The following is a 22494-nucleotide window of genomic DNA, read 5'->3' as shown; positions in this document are numbered from 1 at the left end:
TCAGCTCGATGGGAGCAGTAGTTCCCATCAGCCTGATCCTGCTATTTAAATTGCCCTACTGTGTCCCCAATAAATGTTAAATACATGTCATTGGTGGCCAGTGGTTACCTAAAAGAAATTAGTTTATATATTACCTGTCCCCGCTGATCCCCACCTAAAATAAAGTAAAAAATAAAAAACTACACCTATACTCACCCAGACACCTAATTCCTCGAAGCCATCGATCTCCTGTAATAAAATATAAAATAATAAACCACAACCTTATCCTTACCCCTCCGGAGTAGTCCACGAGTGTCCCACGAAGATCTCCAGTTCAGAGCGGCCACATAGAATGTGACCGCTCTGAACCGCTGCCGCCGCTAGAATGATGGGGCCGTAAGGGTTCACCGGAGTTCAGGCAGCGCTGCTCCGGTTAGCTCCTTTACGGCCCTGCTGTATCGTGAGAAATTCCCACGGTACAGCAGTGCCGTAAAGGAGGTCTCCGGAGCTGCGCTGCCTGAATGCACTCCGGTGACCTCAGTCAGTGGCTCCCGCTGCCGGGAGCGGACGTGTTCCCGGCAGCGTGAGCTTACAGCAGCCATGACAGCTGTCACCATCTCCAGATGTGACAGCTGTGCATGGGAGATCAGCGCAGGAACGTGGACAGGTAACTATTATTTTTAGTAAACTAAGAATTAAATAAAATTGTGTGTTTTATTTCAAATAAATTATTTTTTCTGGGTGTAGTGTGTTTTTTCTTTTTAACACTTTGTAGGTTAGTAATGGGGGTGTCTTATAGACGCCCATCATTACTAACCTGGGCTTCATGGCAGCTGGCGCTGACATGAACCCCACCACTATTACCCCCTGCCACCGCACCAGGGCAGCGTGGAAGAGCGAGGCTAAGTGCCAGAATTGGCGCATCCTATGGATGCGCCATTTCTGGGGCGGCTGACGGCTGGTGTTTCTAGCCTGGGAGGGGGCCATTATTCATGGCACCCTTCCTGGGCTATTAATATCAGCCCCCAGCTGTCTGCCTAGCCTTTGCTAGCTATTAAAATAGGGGGGACCCCACGTCATTTTTTTGGGGGGGGGTCCCCCATTTTAATAGCTAGTAAAGGCTAGGTATTCAGCTGGGGGCTGATATTAGTAGCCTGGGAAGCTCCGTGGGTTTTACCCCCTTCCCAGGCTTCAAACATCTGCCCCAGCCGTCTGCTTAACCTCCGCTAGAGACTAAAATTATGGGGGATCCCATGCCATTTTTTTTTTAAATAAATCCTTTATTTTAACACTAAATGACATTTGAGGAGTTAATAAAGATGCAGTCCCTAAATTATTATTTATTTTTTAATTAATTTTTCCCAAAACTTTTGACGTGGGCTTCGCCATATTTTTGTATGCCAGCCAGGTACAGCATCCAGCTTCTATGAACGCGCCATTTTCCGGGGCGGCTGCAGACTGCAATTTTCAGCGGGGGGGCAGAAAGCTTGGGCCTCCCTGCGCTGCAGATTCCATCCCCCAGCTGTCTAGTTGTACCTGGCTGGACACAAAAATAGGGAGAAGCTCCACGTTTTGTTTTTTTTAATTATTTCATGAAATTCATGGAATAATTAAGAAAAAAAGGGCTTCCCTATATTGTTGTGTCCGGCTAGGTACAAATAGGCAGCTGGTGGTTGGGGGCAGCCCGTTCCTGCCTGCTGTACCTGGCTGTACACAAATATAGTGCAAAGCCCCACGTCAATTTTTTTTTAATTATTTCAGGAAATTCATGAAATAATTAAAAAAAAAATTATGTGGGGCTTCGCCCTATATTTGTGTCCAGTCAGGTACAGCAGGCAGGAACGGGCTGCCCCCAACCACCAGCTGCCTATTTGTACCTAGCCGGACACAACAATATAGGGAAGCCCTTTTTTTTCTTAATTATTCCATGAATTTCATGAAATAATTAAAAAAAAAAATGCGTGGGGCTTCGCCCTATTTTTGTGCCCAGCCAGATACAACTAGGCAGCTGGGGGCTGGAATCCGAAGCGCAGGGAGACCCAAGCTTTCTGGGCCACCCCCGCTGCAAATTGCAGTCCGCAGCCGCCCCAGAAAATGGCGCGTTCATAGAAGCGCCATCTTCTGGCGCTGTACCCAACTCATCCAGGGCCCTGGTGCGGTGGCTCACTGGGTAATAAAGGGGTTAAGGCCAGCTTGGCATTATCAGCTGGCCCTAAGCCCGAAATTCATGGGGTCACGCCAATATTAGACATGACCACCATGAATTTCTAGTAAAGTATTTAAAAAAACACAAACACCCAGAATAAAGTCCTTTAATTGAAATAAACACACAATTCTTTATTGTTCTAAATTAAACCATACTTACCATCACGCCCATTCCAGCTGAAGCCAACGATCTCCTGCAATAAAAGTAAAATAATAAAGCAACCTCATCCTTACCTTTCCATGGCTCCCACGACAGCTTCAGCTCTGCTACATCGAGATGACAGGCTGGACCGCAGCAGAACGCTGCCATCCATCCTGTCATCCCGCAGACACTGAGAAGCGCAGGCATACTTCCACTCCTCAGTGTCTGGCTGTGATGGCATCCAGATGAGCCGAGGTCATGTCCAATGAACTCAGCTCACCTCATGCACGTCACTGACAGCGTGGGAAAATTCTCCTGCACTCAGCACTTCAGCGTGAGAATTTTCCCACGCTGTCAGTGACGTGCATGAGGTGAGCTGAGTTCATTGGACATGACCTCGGCTCATCTGGATGACGTCACAGAGAGACACTGAGGAGCGCAAGCATGCCTGCGCTTCTCAGTGTCTGCGGCATGACAGGCTGGATGGCAGCGTTCTGCTGCGGTCCAGCCTGTCATCTCGATGTAGCAGAGCTGGAGCTGTCCTGGGAACCATTGAAAGGTAAGGATGATGTTGCTTTATTATTTTTCTTTTATTGCAGGAGATCGTTGGCTTCAGCTGGAATGGGCGTGATGGTAAGTATGGTTTAATTTAGAACAATAAAGAATTGTGTGTTTATTTCAATTAAAGGACTTTATTCTGGGTGTTTGTGTTTTTCTTTAACTTTGACTATGGGGTTAGTAATGGGGGTGTCTTATAGACGCCTCTCCATTACTAACCTGGGCTTGATGTCATCTGGCATTATAAGCTGACATCAACCCCAGCCCTATTACCCCACTGCCACCGCTACAGGGCAGTGGGAAGAGCGAGGCTAAGTGCCAGAATTGGAGCATCCTATGGATGCGCCATTTCTGGGGTGGCTGACGGCTGGTGTTTCTAGCCTGGGAGGGGGCCAATATTCATGGCACCCTTCCTGGGCTATTAATATCAGCCCCCAGCTGTCTGCCTAGCCTGTGCTAGCTATTAAATTAGGGGGGACCCCACGTTATTTTTTTTGGGGGGTTCCCCCATTTTAATAGCTAGTAAAGGCTAGGTATTCAGCTGGGGGCTGATATTAGTAGCCTGGGAAGCTCCGTGGGTATTACCCCCTTCCCAGGCTTCAAACATTTGCCCCAGCTGTCTGCTTAACCTCCGCTAGAGCCTAAAATTAAGGGGAACCCCACGCCATTTTTTTTTTAAATAAATCCTTTATTTTAACACTAAATGACAAGTACAGTAATCAACACTATTACTGTACTTCATATATATGTGACTGACATGTTTCTATCTATCTAATCTATGTGTGAAGCTCGATTCTGTCTGTTATAAATTGTCGGGTACAGATGCTGAATTGCCGGCCGGCTTTTTTAAAGAGACGGTGCACGAAAACACTAATATTTTTTTAAATAAATCCTTTACACTAAATGACAAGTACAGTAAGCAACACTGTCACAGTACTTCATATATATGTGACTGACATGTTTCTATCTATCTAATCTATGTGTGAAGCTCTATTCTGTCTGTTATAAATTGTCGGGTACCGCTGCTGAATTGCCGGCCGGCTTTCTTAAAGAGACGGTGCATGAAAACACTAATATTTTTTTAAATAAATCCTTTACACTAAATGACAAGTACAGTAAGCAACACTGTCACAGTACTTCATATATATGTGACTGACATGGTTCTATCTACCTAATCTATGTGTGAAGCTCTATTCTTTCTGTTGTAAATTGTCGGGTACTGGTGGCTGATGAATTGCCGGCTTTTCATGTCATTCTACATTATTCTTAGTTGTTTTACTTCATGTAGAATTAACCTACAAGGAAAGAAAGGGTTTATTTTCATTCCGATATTTGTGTCCCATTGACTTGCATTGGTTTCCGGTATCGGAATCGGCGATATCCGATACTTTTTGGGTATCGGCCCGATCCAATCCGATACGATATTTCCTGATATCGGAAGGTATCGCTCAACACTAGTCATGGGTTAAATACTTTGTTTTTATAATTTTTTTAATATTTATTTTACTTTACTATAGCGCCATTAATTCCACAGCACTTTACAGACATTATGGGCAATGTCCCCATTGGGGCTCACAATCTACATTCCCTATCAGTATGTCTGTGGAATGTGGGAGGAAACTGGAGAACCCGGAGGAAACCCACACAAACACGGGGAGAACATACAAACTCCTTGCAGATGTTGTCCTCGGTGGGATTTGAACCCAGGACTCCAGCGCTGCAAGGCTGCAGTGCTAACCACTGAGCCACCGTACTGTGCTAACCACTGAGCCAAGAGTAAGAACAAAAAATTTGGTGTACAAACAGCCACTATTACCAGGCTGGATAAAAGCGCCACGAAGTCTACTGCTCATTGATAAATAGTCAAAAAAAAAAGTTTAAACCAAGCACAATGGTTGGTTTAAATGAATATGACGTACTAAAAAATGTGCTTTTTGTTTTTTACAGAAACAGCGCCACTGTTGCCTACAGGCTGTGTCTGGTATTGCAGTTCATCTGTTACTGTGCCATTATTACTCTTATCTGCCCATTTTAATCCATTATTTTCTTACCAACGACAATTAAAGAGCAGATTACTGAAAGAAATTCTCATCCATATTCACCAGCTTTTAAAACCTCTTTCTTCCTAAAAGCATGGTGCAAACAGAGGCATAGAGAAATAACTGGACTCACACTAGGACCATTATCGCACCAGCCTAGTATTACCCAGCGTGATCGCTACATTAACAAGATGGGCGACAGCAGCATATCTTCTCAATGCGATGAACGTGGACGCTGATCTCACAAAGACGACCTTCAGGTCAAATGCAACTTTCTTCTTGCTGACTACTACCAACACCAGACCAGGGGACATAATGGGTATAAATGTTGTACCCTTCAGGATGAGGAGTGTCCCGGTACTATAAAGTATAAAATCAGCAACGTAATAAGGTTTCCATTAAGTGATAAACTGGCATCTTCATCCATATCTAGGATCTAAAAGGGGTTGTCTGGCTTAGCACAATTACGAAATCCTGAGTTAATGGAGAGATGTCGGAAAGATATCAAGTGCCTCATGTTGGAGGACCTATTAAATAGACAGCCCACAGATTTAAAAGGGCAATGTGTAATGCTTCAGTTCCCCCGATGGCAGCGCTCAAAAGGGAATTGTACACATGGCGCTCAGTTTATCACCGATCGCTAAGGGTCCCATAAAAACGACACCCTGTGATCATCAGAAGGGTCTTCTAATAACAATGGAGTAGGCTCTGCGTAACCCAAATAAGAAAACTATCCTAAAAAAAAAAAAAAGTTTGATTCATCCCTCTGTAAATTACAGTCATAATTGATCAAACACGGATAATTTAATTCTGACAAAGCGCTCATTTCGTTCTTACACATTCAGTGCCATAGTTTTTTTTTTCCCCTCTTTGTTCTTACGAGAACATCACAACAATAACCAGTAATCAGTGATTCCCAACCGTTAATCCTCTTTTCTCTAGACTGCGGGTAAAACACCACAGCACAACACCTGGCTACAATAAGACGTGTGAGAGAAGATCTCGAGGAGACATGTGCAGGACCGGACACAACAGACTCTCTCCCCCCCGACCTCCCACTTCATGGTGAAAACTTATAACTTCCTTTGTCTCAGTAAACTTCATTCCGGACTAAACAGTGGTCTCGGGTGGCTTCCTGAATGCTATTTCTATACTGATTCACCACAATAAGGAAACTGATCACGAACTTACAATAGCCAGTTTAAGCAGTTAGGTTCCAAAAACTGGGGCTTCCTAGAAATGCTGATACATCAGATACCCTCTCCTGGCCTTTGGATTTACTGCTTGGATACTTAGTACGTCAATGACCGCCAGATGCTCAATCCCTAAATCGGGACACCACTGATAAAACTTTGTGTCATCTAAGATTTAAGTTGGGTTCATGCTCCTCTGAAGATTCACTGAGAAAAGAGCTGAAGAAGAAAAAAAAAAAATCACAAAAAGTTCTACTGCTTCATGTGGAGATGTGGAGTAGCGTGTGGTCACTGTGGTTCTTCTCTTTTGATGGCGCAATGCCACAGACTATCCAGCCTTCAGCCGCACATTTGTCTCATGAGACAGGAGACACAGGTGACAAAAGCCCTTGAAAACATCTTCTAGTAAAAAACAAGAAATGGGTAGAGCTAAAGTTGGAAAAATCAACCAAGCCCAAGAGCAGGAAATATGCCAACACAAAGAATAACCAAAACTCATGTGTTATATTTTCTGCCAATTCTCTGGTCCCGACTGGTTTTTGTTACTTTGCAGCAGAAAGAAGAAAAGTGCCATATATTCATGTGACCACTGCAGCAAGTTTCAGTAATGGCCTGGTGATGTCCATGCAAGCAACATCCCCGAGACTGAATCGGTTACATGGATGTACGTCATGTTATTTTATTTTGGCATATTTCATCCTCTTAGCCAAATTTTTTCGATTCCCAGAAAACATACCAACTAGAAGCGTTTTAAGTGTCAGACTGGGGGGGGGGTATCAAACAAATGGGACTCCCACCAATGTACAGAACCTGCGTACGTATCTACATGTTTGGTGACTACCATTATGGTAAATGGGCGCTGCTAGGTAGAATAGCTATGGACAAATCAACAATGAAGTCACTGGAAAAAGTCTTCAAATTGAGCAACATTTCCCCAGCGATGAAGACATGGCTCGTACACAGCTTGGTATTTTCTGCGGTAACATAAGGATATGAAATCTGGATGATAAAGAAACAAGGCAGAAGAAGAATCTACGCCTTCAAAATGTGGTGCTGGAGAAGGAGGTTATCAATACCATGGATGGCAAGAAGAACCAGCAAATCAATTTTGGGACAAATCAAACCAGACACGTCACTGGAAGCAAGGATCATCAAGCTACTACTTGCCTACTTTGGACACATCATACGAAGAGAACAATCACTGGAGAAGGACATCATGGTCAGAATAATAGAAGGAACAAGAGGAAGACCAGCAACCCGATGGCTTGATAATCTCAAGATAACGGTGGAGGAGACCCTGGTGGACCTATCTAGGCTTGCACAAGTTTGAATTTCATACAGATTGTTTTTCCATCAAGTCAACATGGCTCAAGGTTGAGCAGAAGGCTGTTAAAAAAAAAAAAAAAAAAGGTAAGAACCTGCTCTAATATCTAAAAGGCAATTTCCATTCACCAGTCAACATCACTAAATTCTCTTTGAAGGAGTCTTCCAAAGAGATGGCATGTTGCAAAAGAGATTGGACCCTCAAGGAGGCCGAGAATGAAGTTGGCGCAAGTACTCCTGGTCAAGAAAATGCTGAAACATCACTGCGGCCTTCTTATTCTCAAGGCAAGTCAGTCAGAACCCAAATGATCAAGAAACGATCGCAATATATACCCCAGTGATATGCCATGATGTTGTGTGATGGGATTATCTCTTTAAAAGGTAAATATGGCCCATTACTCATTCCTGACCTGTCATGGTGGATTACGTTCTGTAGGAGATAGATGTGCTGCAGGTTTCTGCACGGATAATAAGCAGGGGTCATACACAGATACAGTAACTGAGATTACACTTCAAAGCAGAAGTGATTCTGTCTAGTAATGCAAAGCAAACATTACCCAACCTCACACATGTCTGGGCCGGCTCCCCCAGGGCCGATCACAAGTGGCCTCCATTACATTAGCACGAGAACTGGGCTTTAACCTTTAGAACTCAGCAGGACTCATAAGCGAGCCGATTATGAATGCCGGGGCGTAGGGTGGTCATACCTCCAAAATATCAACTAAGTCCTAGAAAAGGACCTGCATCACCGAGTACTGAAGGTCAAGGGTCTTTACCCTAGAAGCTAGGACACACACAGGATGGGTTGTATCATTACATTCAACAAGTTACTGCTTTATCTCTTGCATTCATTTTTTTTTTTTTGCAGGACCCCCCCACTATACAAGGGTCCTATATGCATCGGCAGTCCACCCCGTTTATGCTGGATCATCTGTATAGGAGATATTTTTTACATGTGCTTGGCCCTCAGGGGAATTTAGAGGAATTCATCTGAACGATATGTGCATCTATGGCAGCACTGCCTGTTCTGTGCAGCGCTCAGTGATGTCAACCTGTCAATCTCAGAGGCCCCGGGGGGGGCAGACGTTCATTAAGAAATGTTCCCATCTATAGCGTGAAGAGATTTTATTGCACTCACTCTCAATTCCCCCCCCCCATCTCTTTTTTTAATAAATATATATATGTATTTAACGGAAATCTGTTCTTCACATTTATCTCACAGTCAGGAAAAGGCTTAAACATCACATCCAAAGATTAAGAGATTTCACGGACAAGAAAGTGCTAAATAAATAAGGATATTAGGTGTGAAAGTGTCCGGGAAAAACGGGAAAGTAATCAGATCAAAGTTCTTCTAAGTCTATCAACTGCAATCAAGTGCTATAGCTAAGAAAGAGCAGCAGATAAAAGGATTAAAGAAGAATCAAATCTACATTCTGCACATACATACACTTTATATGTGTGTACAGTATAGAGATCTACACACTGTACACACACACGTCATACATCTACACACATACACACACGTCTTACATCTACAGACACACACGTCTTACATCCACACACACACACAGGCACGTCTTACATCTACAGACACACACGTCTTACATCCACACACACACACGTCTTACATACACACACATCTTACATCTACACACACGTCTTACATCTATACACTGTACACACACATGTCATACATCTATACACTGTACACACACATGTCATACATCTATACACTGTACACACACGTATGTCATACATCTATACACTGTACACACACGTACGTCATACATCTATACACTGTACACACACGTACGTCATACATCTATACACTGTACACACACGTACGTCATACATCTATACACTGTACACACACGTACGTCATACATCTATACACTGTACACACACGTACGTCATACATCTATACACTGTACACACACGTACGTCATACATCCATATACTGTACACACACGTACGTCATACATCCATATACTGTACACACGTACGTCATACATCCATACACTGTACACACGTACGTCATACATCCATACACTGTACACACGTACGTCATACATCTATACACTGTACACACGTACGTCATACATCTATACACTGTACACACGTACGTCATACATCTATACACTGTACACACGTACGTCATACATCTATACACTGTACACACGTACGTCATACATCTATACACTGTACACACGTACGTCATACATCTATACACTGTACACACGTACGTCATACATCTATACACTGTACACACGTACGTCATACATCTATACACTGTACACACGTACGTCATACATCTATACACTGTACACACGTACGTCATACATCTATACACTGTACACACGTACGTCATACATCCATACACTGTACACACGTACGTCATACATCTATACACTGTACACACACGTACGTCATACATCTATACACTGTACACACACGTACGTCATACATCTATACACTGTACACACACGTACGTCATACATCCATATACTGTACACACACGTACGTCATACATCCATACACTGTACACACACGTACGTCATACATCCATACACTGTACACACGTACGTCATACATCTATACTCTGTACACACACGTACGTCATACATCCATACACTGTACACACGTACGTCATACATCTATACACTGTACACACACGTACGTCATACATCCATACACTGTACACACGTATGTCATACATCTATACTCTGTACACACACGTACGTCATACATCCATACACTGTACACACACGTACGTCATACATCCATACACTGTACACACACGTATGTCATACATCCATACACTGTACACACACGTACGTCATACATCCATACACTGTACACACACGTACGTCATACATCCATACACTGTACACACACGTACGTCATACATCCATACACTGTACACACACGTACGTCATACATCCATACACTGTACACACACGTACGTCATACATCCATACACTGTACACACACGTACGTCATACATCCATACACTGTACACACACGTACGTCATACATCCATACACTGTACACACACGTACGTCATACATCCATACACTGTACACACACGTACGTCATACATCCATACACTGTACACACACGTACGTCATACATCCATACACTGTACACACACGTACGTCATACATCCATACACTGTACACACACGTACGTCATACATCCATACACTGTACACACACGTACGTCATACATCCATACACTGTACACACGTACGTCATACATCTATACTCTGTACACACACGTACGTCATACATCCATACACTGTACACACGTACGTCATACATCTATACACTGTACACACACGTACGTCATACATCCATACACTGTACACACGTATGTCATACATCTATACTCTGTACACACACGTACGTCATACATCCATACACTGTACACACACGTACGTCATACATCCATACACTGTACACACACGTATGTCATACATCCATACACTGTACACACACGTATGTCATACATCCATACACTGTACACACACGTATGTCATACATCCATACACTGTACACACACGTACGTCATACATCCATATACTGTACACACACGTCATACATCCATATACTGTACACACGTGATACATCCATACACTGTACACACACGTACGTCATACATCTATACACTGTACACACACACGTCATACATCTATACACAAATACACACGTACGTCATACATCCATACACTGTACACACACGTACGTCATACATCCATACACTGTACACACACGTACGTCATACATCCATACACTGTACACACGTACGTCATACATCTATACTCTGTACACACACGTACGTCATACATCCATACACTGTACACACGTACGTCATACATCTATACACTGTACACACACGTACGTCATACATCCATACACTGTACACACGTATGTCATACATCTATACTCTGTACACACACGTACGTCATACATCCATACACTGTACACACACGTACGTCATACATCCATACACTGTACACACACGTATGTCATACATCCATACACTGTACACACACGTATGTCATACATCCATACACTGTACACACACGTACGTCATACATCCATATACTGTACACACACGTCATACATCCATATACTGTACACACGTGATACATCCATACACTGTACACACACGTACGTCATACATCTATACACTGTACACACACACGTCATACATCTATACACAAATACGCTATATATCTATATACTGGACAAAATACATCTATGTACCATACCCAAATATACAATCGTCATACATCCATACACATAGTATATACAAACGTTTACATCTACATACATATCTCTTTATCCATTACTGCTAACTCAAACACAACCAATGTAGCCCCTAAAGGTCAAAAAAAAAAGACAATCAGCTCTGCTACGTATGCACATCTCAATCTAGCGCCAAAGATCTACATAGAATAAATAATAAAATAAACATTGTTAAATCCTAATTAAGAAATGGAGAGATCATTAATCCCTTCTCGGATGATATTATGAAGGCTGTAACGAGATACCTTTTGCAGGATCACCTGGTCATGGCCTCATCACCTTCAGCTTTGGAGGAGATCCACTGCCTGATGCCTAGTGAGGGGCAGGCAGGAGACGGCAGGGGATCTGATCCTACATGGTGCGCCCTCCTCGCGGCTCAGGGTAGGTGCGGCAGGCATGATAAAACTTGATGCTGCCTGCGGCTGCAGTCGGCAGATTGTGGGTTACATGCACAGGAACATTCTTCTATTCAGCCAGAGTCATTATTACTTCCAGGGAATTTCGAGAGCTATAGATGAGGATTGTGCTTGTTCTTTCCAAAGGAGGAGGAAGGGGGATAAAAAAGGAGGCTTTATTTATCTGCCAGACGGGTGACTGCCTGTCAGTGCCAGTCATCAATGTGGCGCTCAGGCCCCCCTCTGCGACAGAACAGATAGCATTGCATTTACTGCTAGGCAGGAACAAGCTAAAAATGCCGGGGAGCCATATAAAGTAACATGTGATTAGTGGAATTACACAAAGCTAAATGCACACGCTTCCTATATGTGCGGGAACAAACACAGAAAATTAGGTGGTGATCACTTACTTTTGGGGGCAATTTTCTTTGGTGTTATTATATTCAGCACCCAAAATGGGAGAAGCCTTTATCATATATTTTTCCACATTGCGTTAAAGGGGACCTTTCACTGGATTTTTTTTTTTTTTTTTTACATTTATACTGAGTACAGTAACTCCATCCAATAGTCGCTGCCCCACAGATTCTGGAACAGTTTTTCTTTTTCTTCTGTGCCCCTCTGTTCCAAAGTTATGTCCCCTCTGTGATAAAGGTGCAAAGGTTTACATCAGCCAACTGGGCGTGTACTACAGAAGCGCTCTGTGGACCCTGCCATGTTCGGATTGCTTTTTGTCTTCTGACACTGGCCAATCAGAACACGGCAGGGTCCACAGAGAGGTTCTGTAGTACACGCCCAGTTGGCTGATGGGAACCTTTACTTCAGATGGGCATATAACTTTGGAAAGGAGGGGCACAGAAGAAAAAGAAAAAAGAAGCTTTCAGAAATCAGTGTAGCTTAAACTAAAATATCCAATAAAAGGACGTCCAAGTCACCGTACATTCAGGCAACTTGATCTCATGTAAATGTAGTAGAGAGTATTTATTTAAAAATTATCTGCAAACTACTTTCTCAGCACCGAAAAATCACTCTACATCAATGGTCGCTACAGGTCTAACTTCTCGTTTTTAAGTGTAATCAGAGTCTAGCAGCAGAAACACTGAGGTGGATTAAAGGACAAGGAGGATGAGCTGGGGCAGGTGGCACTCAAGAAAATGTGGTGGAGCGGGTCTGTGGAGGTGCTTAACAGAATGTGGTGGAGCGGGTCTGTGGAGGTGCGGGTCTATGAAGCCGCTCAACAGAACATGGTGGGGCAGGCCTATGGCGATGCTCAACAAAACGTGGTGGGGCGGGCCTATGGCGGCGCTCAACAGAATATGGTAGGGCAGGCCTATGGCAGTGCGCAACAGAACATGGTAGGACGGGCCTATGGCGATGCTCAACAGAACATGGTAGGGCAGGCCTATGGCGGCGCTCAACAGAATATGGTAGGGCAGGCCTATGGCAGTGCGCAACAGAACATGGTAGGACGGGCCTATGGCGATGCTCAACAGAACATGGTAGGGCAGGCCTATGGCGGCGCTCAACAGAATATGGTAGGGCAGGCCTATGGCAGCGCGCAACAAAACATGGTAGGGCAGGCCTATGGCGGTGCTCAACAGGATGTGGTGGGGCAGGCCTATGGCGGTGCTCAACAAAACGTGGTGGGGCAGGCCTATGGCGACGCTCAACAAAACGTGGTGGGGCAGGCCTATGGCGACGCTCAACAAAACGTGGTGGGGCGGGCATGTGGAGGTGCTCAACAGAAAATGGTGGTGCAGGCCTACAGCGGCACTCAACACGTACTGGATGGGGCAGGCCTATGGTAGTGCTCAACAGGATGTGGTGGGGCAGGCCTATGGCGGTGCTCAACAGGATGTGGTGGGGCAGGCCTATGGCGGTGCTCAACAGGATGTGGTGGGGCAGGCCTATGGCGGTGCTCAACAGGATGTGGTGGGGCAGGCCTATGGCGGTGCTCAACAGGATGTGGTGGGGCAGGCCTATGGCGGTGCTCAACAGGATGTGGTGGGGCAGGCCTATGGCGGTGCTCAACAAAACGTGGTGGGGCAGGCCTATGGCGACGCTCAACAAAACGTGGTGGGGCAGGCCTATGGCGACGCTCAACAAAACGTTGTGGGGCGGGCATGTGGAGGTGCTCAACAGAAAATGGTGGTGCAGGCCTACAGCGGCACTCAACACGTACTGGATGGGGCAGGCCTATGGTAGTGCTCAACAGGATGTGGTGGGGCAGGCCTATGGCGGTGCTCAACAGGATGTGGTGGGGCAGGCCTATGGCGGTGCTCAACAAAGCGTGGTGGGGCAGGCCTATGGCGATGCTCAACAAAACGTGGTGGGGCAGGCATATGGCGACGCTCAGCAAAACGTGGTGGGGCAGGCCTATGGCGACGCTCAGCAAAACGTGGTGGGGCAGGCCTATGGCGACACTCAACAAAACGTTGTGGGGCGGGCATGTGGAGGTGCTCAACAGAAAATGGTGGGGCAGGCCTACGGCGGCACTCAACAGGTAGTGGGTAGGGCAGGACTATGGCGATGCTCAACAGGATGTGGTGGGGCAGGCCTATGGCGGTGCTCAACAGGATGTGGTGGGGCAGGCCTATGGCGCCGCTCAACAGAATGTGGCAAGCCATTGCACTTGCAAGAGAAATGCATACTGGGAAGTGAGAAAAGGGACATTCTTGTTCCTATAGTGTTGGTAGAATACTGTTGAAGTAGTAACAGAGGAACCACTCAAAATATAGTGGATGGCAAGTTACACAGCATGAGAATGGAGCCTGAGACCGTACCTGGACATATTAGACTAGAATGTGCACCAAAAGCAGAGAGATGAGAGCACAAGGGCCTTTTCTACAGGTTTAGTGTGAAAAGTCCAACAAAGCCTTTGAATAATGTCCTCAAAGATTACACTGGTGAATCTCACTGTGGGCAGGACAATAATTTTTCCAATCCTGGGTTTTACAAAACTTGTGAAGATTTGGCACAAAGGAGCAGTTGAGAAAATATAGGGTCTCTAGAGAATGTTAGTCTTATGAAGCCAAAAGCAGCATTTTTCACATTTATGACATTTATCTCAAAACAACAATATGCATCAAGAACCGCCATGAAAACCAACAAAAATTAAATGTAGACGCAAATGAATGTCATGTACCCAGCAGTAGCAGCCGCTAACCTTCGCATCAGGACTGCGGATCTAGCAGCAATAAAGCAATTTTCAGGAATTAACTACAATCTTTTACAACAGATCCATCAATCGGAGCCATAAGACTCGTGGCTGGCGGGATAGCAGCCTGGTGGATCCAAGAAAGCAGCGACAGGCGACGATCATACAATGGTGCTACGAGATCAAGTGCCCCCCCATACTGTGAATTATAGGAATATTACCACTCTCAGAGGAGGGGGGGGGAGGGGGGGGATAGGGGAGGAGGGGAGGGAGGGGGGGGGGGGAGGGATAGGGGAGGAGGGAGGGATAGGGGAGGAGGGGGAGAAGGGGGGGAGGGGGGAGAAGGGGGGGAGGGGGGGAAGGGGGGGGATAGGGGGGGGAAGAAAGCGGGAAAAAGAAAGCGGGAAAAAGAGCGCAAGAAAAAGAAAGCAAGAAAAAGAAAGCGGGAAAAAGAGCTCAAGAAAAAGAAAGAATACAAGAAAGAAAAAGAAAAAACACAGAAAAAAATAAAATCAAATGAATGAAAAAGAAAGAAACAAAAATAGAAAAATGGGGAAAAAAAGGGTCGATTCATTAAATAGGTTGGCCACTACTTTTTTTTATTGCAGGTCTGTCTGTAGGACAGGCCATCGATATCTGTTGCCTGGCAGTTCTCTGATGCTGCCGGTACACAATAGCTCCTTCAAAACTATGGTGGCTGTGGCCGGGTACTGCAGATCCTTCCTCGATCTTTAGGGGGTGGATCTGGAGTACCCGGACGAGGTCACTATAGAAATGATTGAGCAGCTGTGCGCCGGCAGACTACGAGAACTTCCGGCCAACACTGGTAACAGCTGATCAGCAGGGCTGCCGGGGGTTTGCAATGCTCAACATTTGAAGGTGTTTCACACAAGGAAACTTATGAAAACACCTTCATGATTTGGCCCAAAGAGTTAAAGAAATAGGATAGAAGGAAGCAAAACAGTGAGAAAGAAACCGTAAAAAAGAAAGCAACAATAAGAGATCAAGAGAGAAAAAGAGAAAGAAAAACCGTAAATACTGAGAACGTGCAAGAGAAACAGCGATAGAAAAATCAAAGTTTGAATAAGAAAGAATAAACTGTAAAAAAATAAAAAAGAATGACAAAGTGCAATAAAAAAAAAGATAAAAAAAGTGAAAAACAGTTATTGAAAGCGACCATGAGCGTGCACATGAAAAACACAAAGAAAAGATAGAAGTGGAGAAAGCAAGGAAAATGGAGAAACAGACTGAGAAACAAAGATGGAATGAAACCGTAGAAAAACATTGACAGGAATTATAAAAAAAAAAAAAGGATTAATAATAACTAAAGAAAAAACAGTGCGAAAGAGAAACAAAGAAATAGAGATAGAAAGCCGGAGAAGCAGAAACACTCAGACTTACTGTGCGGAGCGGTGTGTGACGTGCACTATCGGTAGAAGGAGTCTCGGGATGTGGGGAGGTTTCTATTCCTCTGGACATGCAGGAAGTGGCTCTTCACGTTTCCCTTCCTGCAGCTATTGATAACCCTCCATCCTATGCACGGCACTGTCACCGCTATACTGCCTCCTTGCAAACAACAGTTCTCCTGAAAAAGCCCTTTATGTGTCCTCTGGTCTCTTCAGGGCTTTCTACGTTGTATCCCATCATGGGAAAGCTGGGTGACAACCAATATGGCCACATTATAGCTCTCAAGGGGGGCAGACGTCTTGGCAGGAGCAGTACAGGAGGCCATATTGTTAATCACCCAGCTTTCCTAGGAACAGAAAGGGTCGGTACATTTTCCAGTAGTATACAGAGTGATTTACAGTCTTCTCCGATGCATTACCGGCGGCGGCTGCTCAGTCTCCTGTAAGGCGATGACTGCACGCTGTGGCCGGATCCCAGAATATCCAACCTCTTTTTCACACACAAGCAGTAATTAAATCAGCTAAAAGCATCAACCCCGAGTCATTAAAATATAACTAACGAGCAATTAGCTGCTCCAAGGTTCCATGTCTGATGTCAGGAAGTCACCGTGCAGCCGAACCACAGCGCGCAGCCGAACCACAGCGCGCAGCCGAACCACAGCGCGCAGCCACAGGACACGGCACAAGACTTCCAGCCAATGAGATGGCGCCATCCCGGCATTGCCACTGTGCGCCATATCGAAAAACTTTAACAGGAGGACAAAAAAAAAATTGCTGCCGGCATGCTTTCAAGAAAAAACAAGTAAAAATGCAACTCACTTGTGCCTATAAATATTGAGCTATATGCTGTAATATGAAGAGCATAGCCTCATACACCTACATGGGCTTTACAGGACAATAAAGCCTCCTAGTTCATGAAGAGACACATAAGTCCATAATATGGCACTCAGAGGAGACTATGGACTGTACAGATTTCATACGCAAGTGTATAAATTGACTGCCCTAAATCCACACATGGTCTACCCAACCAATACAGAAGGTGTTTCTCCTCTAGGCCCCATTCACTTTAACGTCAGCCAAATCCAGAGAGTTTAGCATGACTGGTCTACCATTAAAGTCCACGGGAGGCCTCCTGACTCTCCCACTAAAGATGAAGACGAGGAGATCAGGATCGGATGTTGTGAATTTAATCGCCTGAACCTTTGATTCTCCAGAAAGATGAGCCGCCAACAGAGGAGTCTCCTCGAAGAAAACACGGCTGAGCTTAGACATGGTTATGGGGGAGTCGGGAGAGATAGTGGTAGGCTGACTGTCATCTAAGGTGTATGGGCATCTTTTGCTCCACATTTGACCTATAAAGATACGTTCGTGATGAGGAAACTCTTGCTGGGTACAAGTCTTCCCTACATTGCACTGGTCAAGAGGCGGCATTAACACTTCACTGGCTTAGAAGCAACAAAAAAAACTGCACCAAGCTTCTGCATATAAACCACCCAAGACATTAAGACTTTAGAGGGTTTGTCCAAACTACCAGTTAGTTACGTCTAACAAAAACCAACATGTATAAAAAAAATACAAGTCAGATCCAGCCATTTTCTGCAAAACGACAACACAATTTGTGACCCTTAACATGACGCCGTGAAATCAGAAGGAGGTCTCTTACTTTGTTTATTGCATCGGTCTCGTCTGACACCTCCAACTGGACTTCTATCTCCTCAGGTGTGGTCTCGTTGCAGGTGTCGTCTTCGCTGCAACCTGCGAATATGAAAACAAATGGTGGCATTAGCGATAATGTACGGCAGCCGAGACCGCCCAGGGGCACTAGATTCAGCCTCATGTCTATGTGTCGTATCCATTTTCACCTTGAAGAGTGAACCGGCTGAGAATATGAGACTCCTGCAAGCAGAGGATGGAGTATAGTCCTCCTCTAGACTGTAAACACGGCTGATCGATACATGACAGGAGCATTCATCCTTCCACCTCTCGCAACATAAAACTGTCAAGATCAATTACTCCATCCCTCCATGCAACCAGGCTTCCTTATCTGACCTCTCCAAGGTATTCTTCTGTGAAGAAACCAGAAATCCTAAACGGATTTTAACCCTTTAATACTTGGCAGTTTTTCGATATAACATTCTCTGCCAATTCATTTCTCAATATATCTTTCTAAGGTTTGCTTTTTTTTTTCTCCTAATAAAGAGCTTCAAATCCTCAGCATAGATACATAATAAAATTCTGCCACCACTGCATCACAGGTGCTAACTGCATATCGTTTTATTACCAAGTTCAATGTTTTAACAGTAAGCTCCTGAGCTCCCTCTATTGGTGGCAGCATATTAGCATTCAACTACACAGATTGGCAAGGGATTCGGAGCTCTGTAGCAAAGAAAAGGAGATCTAACTGCACATGCAATTGTAATCTCAGAAAAAGAGTAGGTCTTCTACCCAGACTAAGAATTTTATGCTTCTTCAATTGCAGTGAAAAAAAAAAAAGAAAAATGGGTACCGCTGTGGGGTCCATCAACAGGCAAAATTATCATAATAGGATTTTCCAGCCAAATCCATCCTCCAGCCAGTGATGCTGCCAACCTATATTACAGTGGATGCAGTTTCTCCACATGTATACACAGCTTCATGAAGAGCTGTCTGAAGGGTTTAGAATAATCACTATAAATATGTCTGTCCAGATCCATGCTAAAGCCGGCCATACGTATTAAAAAGCTGTTGGCGGAACAGTCATTCAGATGACTGCTCTCTCCTGGCAAAGCGTTCCTCTGTTCTATATGATTGAGCCGTTGCCAGAATCAACTGGTAACGGCTAACCGATATGCCAAAAAAAAAAGGATAAGTTGACTGAATTCCAAACACCAATTCTTATGTCCCTTAACATGATGTTAAGGGAACTATCAGAATGCATTAGATTGCCAAAATCACGGGTTAGCAGGAGTTTTATTTGAGGCCTTTATAATCCCCACCATCAACTAAGGTCAGCAGGGGCAACAGAGAAAGATAAGAACCCTCCTAGCAATTAAAGCTGTGGTCTACCCAAACATTGGTCAGTGGTGTATCTGCTACAGATCCACAAGCAAAAATAAGTATCTGTCTTCACTATCCAACCTGAAGTCTGTCAGTTGGCTTTATTATAGATAGCAGCATGGTGGCACAGTGGTTCGTATTGCTGACTGGCAGCGCTTAGAGTTTTGGGTTCTGACCAAGGCACCATCTGCGAGGAGTTTGTATGTTCTTCCCAGTGTTCTTCTGGATGCTCCAGTTTCCTCCCACAGTCCAAAACCATGCTGCCAAGTTAGCCGTTTCTTATAGAACTTTTTTTTTCTGGTAGGAGCAGATTATAAGACTGAGTGTTCTGGTCATATCTGGTTTTTATTAGTAGATATAGCAATACATTATGGAAGTTATTTAGAGTTGCTTCTCTTATGCCACAAAAGAGAGATAAGGAGCTTGTCACACAGCAAAGCATCATGGTACTTAAAGGGGTTGTAGACAAGGAATTATTCACAAAAATAGGCCCATGGTGGTCTTAAAATAAAAGCTAAAACATACTCGGCTACCACTCCGCAATTTTACAGTCCATGTCCTCCGTCAGATTTCTGGTTCCTTCTTACAACTGCCAACTAGCTGCAGCGGTCTCCTGACATTCCCCATAGGAAGAAGTCAAGAGAACTGCGGAAGACACCAGTGACAAATGAGAAGCCGAGGGGTCCGACAAGGAAGCATGGGTTTTGTTTTTGAATTTTAGGAGACAATGGGCCCATTAGGGGTGGTCTTTGTATAGAAGCTACCTTTTTGAGAGGTTTCACTGTATCAAGATGTTTTACCAGTGGCAAATTCTACTGTATAAGCTGTGTGGGTCGGGTAGGAAAGTGTTTTTTGTTTTGTTTATTTTGTTTTTGTTTTTTTTTAAATTAGGGGACCGCCATGGGCCCACTAGCGGCCAACTTCTAAAACTCATCTTTACAAGAGGTTTTACTATATCAGGGTTTGCACCTTTTGCCACACACATTGCACATTTCCATAGGTCTTCATTAGAATCGCAACTGGACACATCACCCATCGCACAGAAAGAGGAAAGGGCAAACAAGTACAAAGATGGGCAGCCACAATGGTCAAGAAAAAGATGGACGAGTGACGCCTGGGAGAAGTTGTAGCATACAGAAAGACAGCTTTCCCAGTAACTATGTAAATAAGAAATGGCTACTATGAAAAAAACATTTTAGTGGTTCAATGGGGGAGGGGGTGGGGGGAGTTTTTAGAGGATATTACAATAAAAAGGATCATTCATGTATGTAATACAAAGCTTTAAATAACTGCCGGTCGCTCCTGCTATAATGACGCCTTCGTAATGACTTCTCCCCGTGAAGACGAGGTAACTATAGAAACATTTTAATTTTCGGTATATTTAATACGGATACATCAACATAACAAGTCAATCAGTCCCTCCCGCTCATCGCATAAACAAGCCGCGCTCGCCCGCCGCTCAGCGCGCACCCTGAATGCTTTCCAGTCAAGTGGATTGAGCGTTATTGTGCCGTCTCTTTGGAAACAGGAGATTTTATTCACTGTAACGAATGATAAGGGAAACCATTATTCGCTTAATCAGGAGGCTGGAGCTGCTCGTTCTGGGACTAAAGACACGCCACAAGCAGGAAGAGCTGGGATTTATGAGGATGTATTATTCGACACAGTGTTAATCCAGTGCCAACTTATAAATTTTGGAGAATTGAGGGTCGTCTGTGCTGTGAAGTGAGAAGCTTTGTATTAAGCGTGCTGCAGACCGCGCATCCAGAGCAAAATAAAAAGTCACAGCTAACGTGCTCCCTCTAGTGGTGCGCAATGGAATTACCTAAAAAGTTTTACAAAGTACTTCAACATGTTGCCACATATATATCTTTTAAGGTTATGTATACTCAACAATGAAAGTTATCACACTTATCAATCTCCAGAATGCGAGTCCAGAGATCTCAAAATGATGAAATCTGAAATAAAATGGACACTTCTTCCAAAAAGTAACCCTCATTTTCCCCTTCTGTTATGGTAATTATTTTTTTCCTGAAGGTTGCATCACTCAAATCCTATATTCTGCCACCTGCAGTACCGCTTATCACCACTCCCTGAGCTAAAAACAACAATGCAGCAGCGCCCCCAGCTGTACAAACATTTGTATGCATATTACAGCGAGAGCTGAACCCAATATGCAGGGTCATTCAGTTCAAATAAATGCCTGAAACAGTGTAAAAAGCTATCCAGGGGCAGGGGGCAGAGGGACATGTGCCCGCCACATCGAGCCGTCAGGTTCCGTCAACCCCTCCAGGAGCTTTAGCGGCATTATACCTTTAAAGCGAATGCAGCTACAGAGTAATTTGTAGCAGAAATTGCACGGTGGCAAAGACCGCGCCATTCCCTGGTTCTCCATTTTCTGCATCTGAAGACAAGACTGTTGCTTCGTACTACAGAGAAACATGGTACTAAGAAAAATGATGGGGCTGTATCTAGAGGGGGCTGTATCTAGAGGGGGCTGAAATGAGATGACCTGCAGGATTGGGCTGTATATAGAGGGGCTGAGGAGTGATGTCCTGCAGGATGGGACAGTATATAGAGGGTCTGAGGGGCGATGCCCTACAGGATGGGGCTGTATATAGAGGATCTGAGGGGCAAAGTCCTGCAAGATGGGGGTGTATATAGAGGGTCTGAGAGGCGATGTCCTGCAGGATTGGGCTGTATATAGAGGGTCTGAGGGGCGATGTCCTGCAGGATAGGACTGTATATAGAGGG

General features: G+C 44.5%; 1 protein-coding gene across 7 annotated transcripts in view; it reads right to left on the bottom strand.

The window, feature by feature from the left end:
- The window catches only part of TIAM1 (TIAM Rac1 associated GEF 1), a 284561-nt gene that overhangs the window by 29505 nt on the left and 232562 nt on the right, over nt 1-22494 (bottom strand). For 5 of the 7 annotated variants that reach the window (XM_073668317.1, XM_073668321.1, XM_073668320.1 and 2 more), the window contains one exon: nt 18368-18459. In XM_073668317.1, coding sequence (XP_073524418.1) covers nt 18368-18459 — 92 coding nt within the window. Of the gene's footprint in view, nt 1-11994; nt 12344-16699; nt 16793-18367; nt 18460-22494 lie in introns of those variants that run through there. The other 2 variants (XM_073668322.1, XM_073668323.1) reach the window with 2 other exon arrangements.

Source organism: Phyllobates terribilis, unplaced genomic scaffold (genome assembly GCF_046119375.1).
Source record: "Phyllobates terribilis strain yellow unplaced genomic scaffold, ASM4611937v1 Scaffold_2__4_contigs__length_985480577, whole genome shotgun sequence".
NCBI lineage: Eukaryota > Metazoa > Chordata > Amphibia > Anura > Dendrobatidae > Phyllobates > Phyllobates terribilis.
This window is presented reverse-complemented; position numbering and strand designations above follow the sequence as displayed.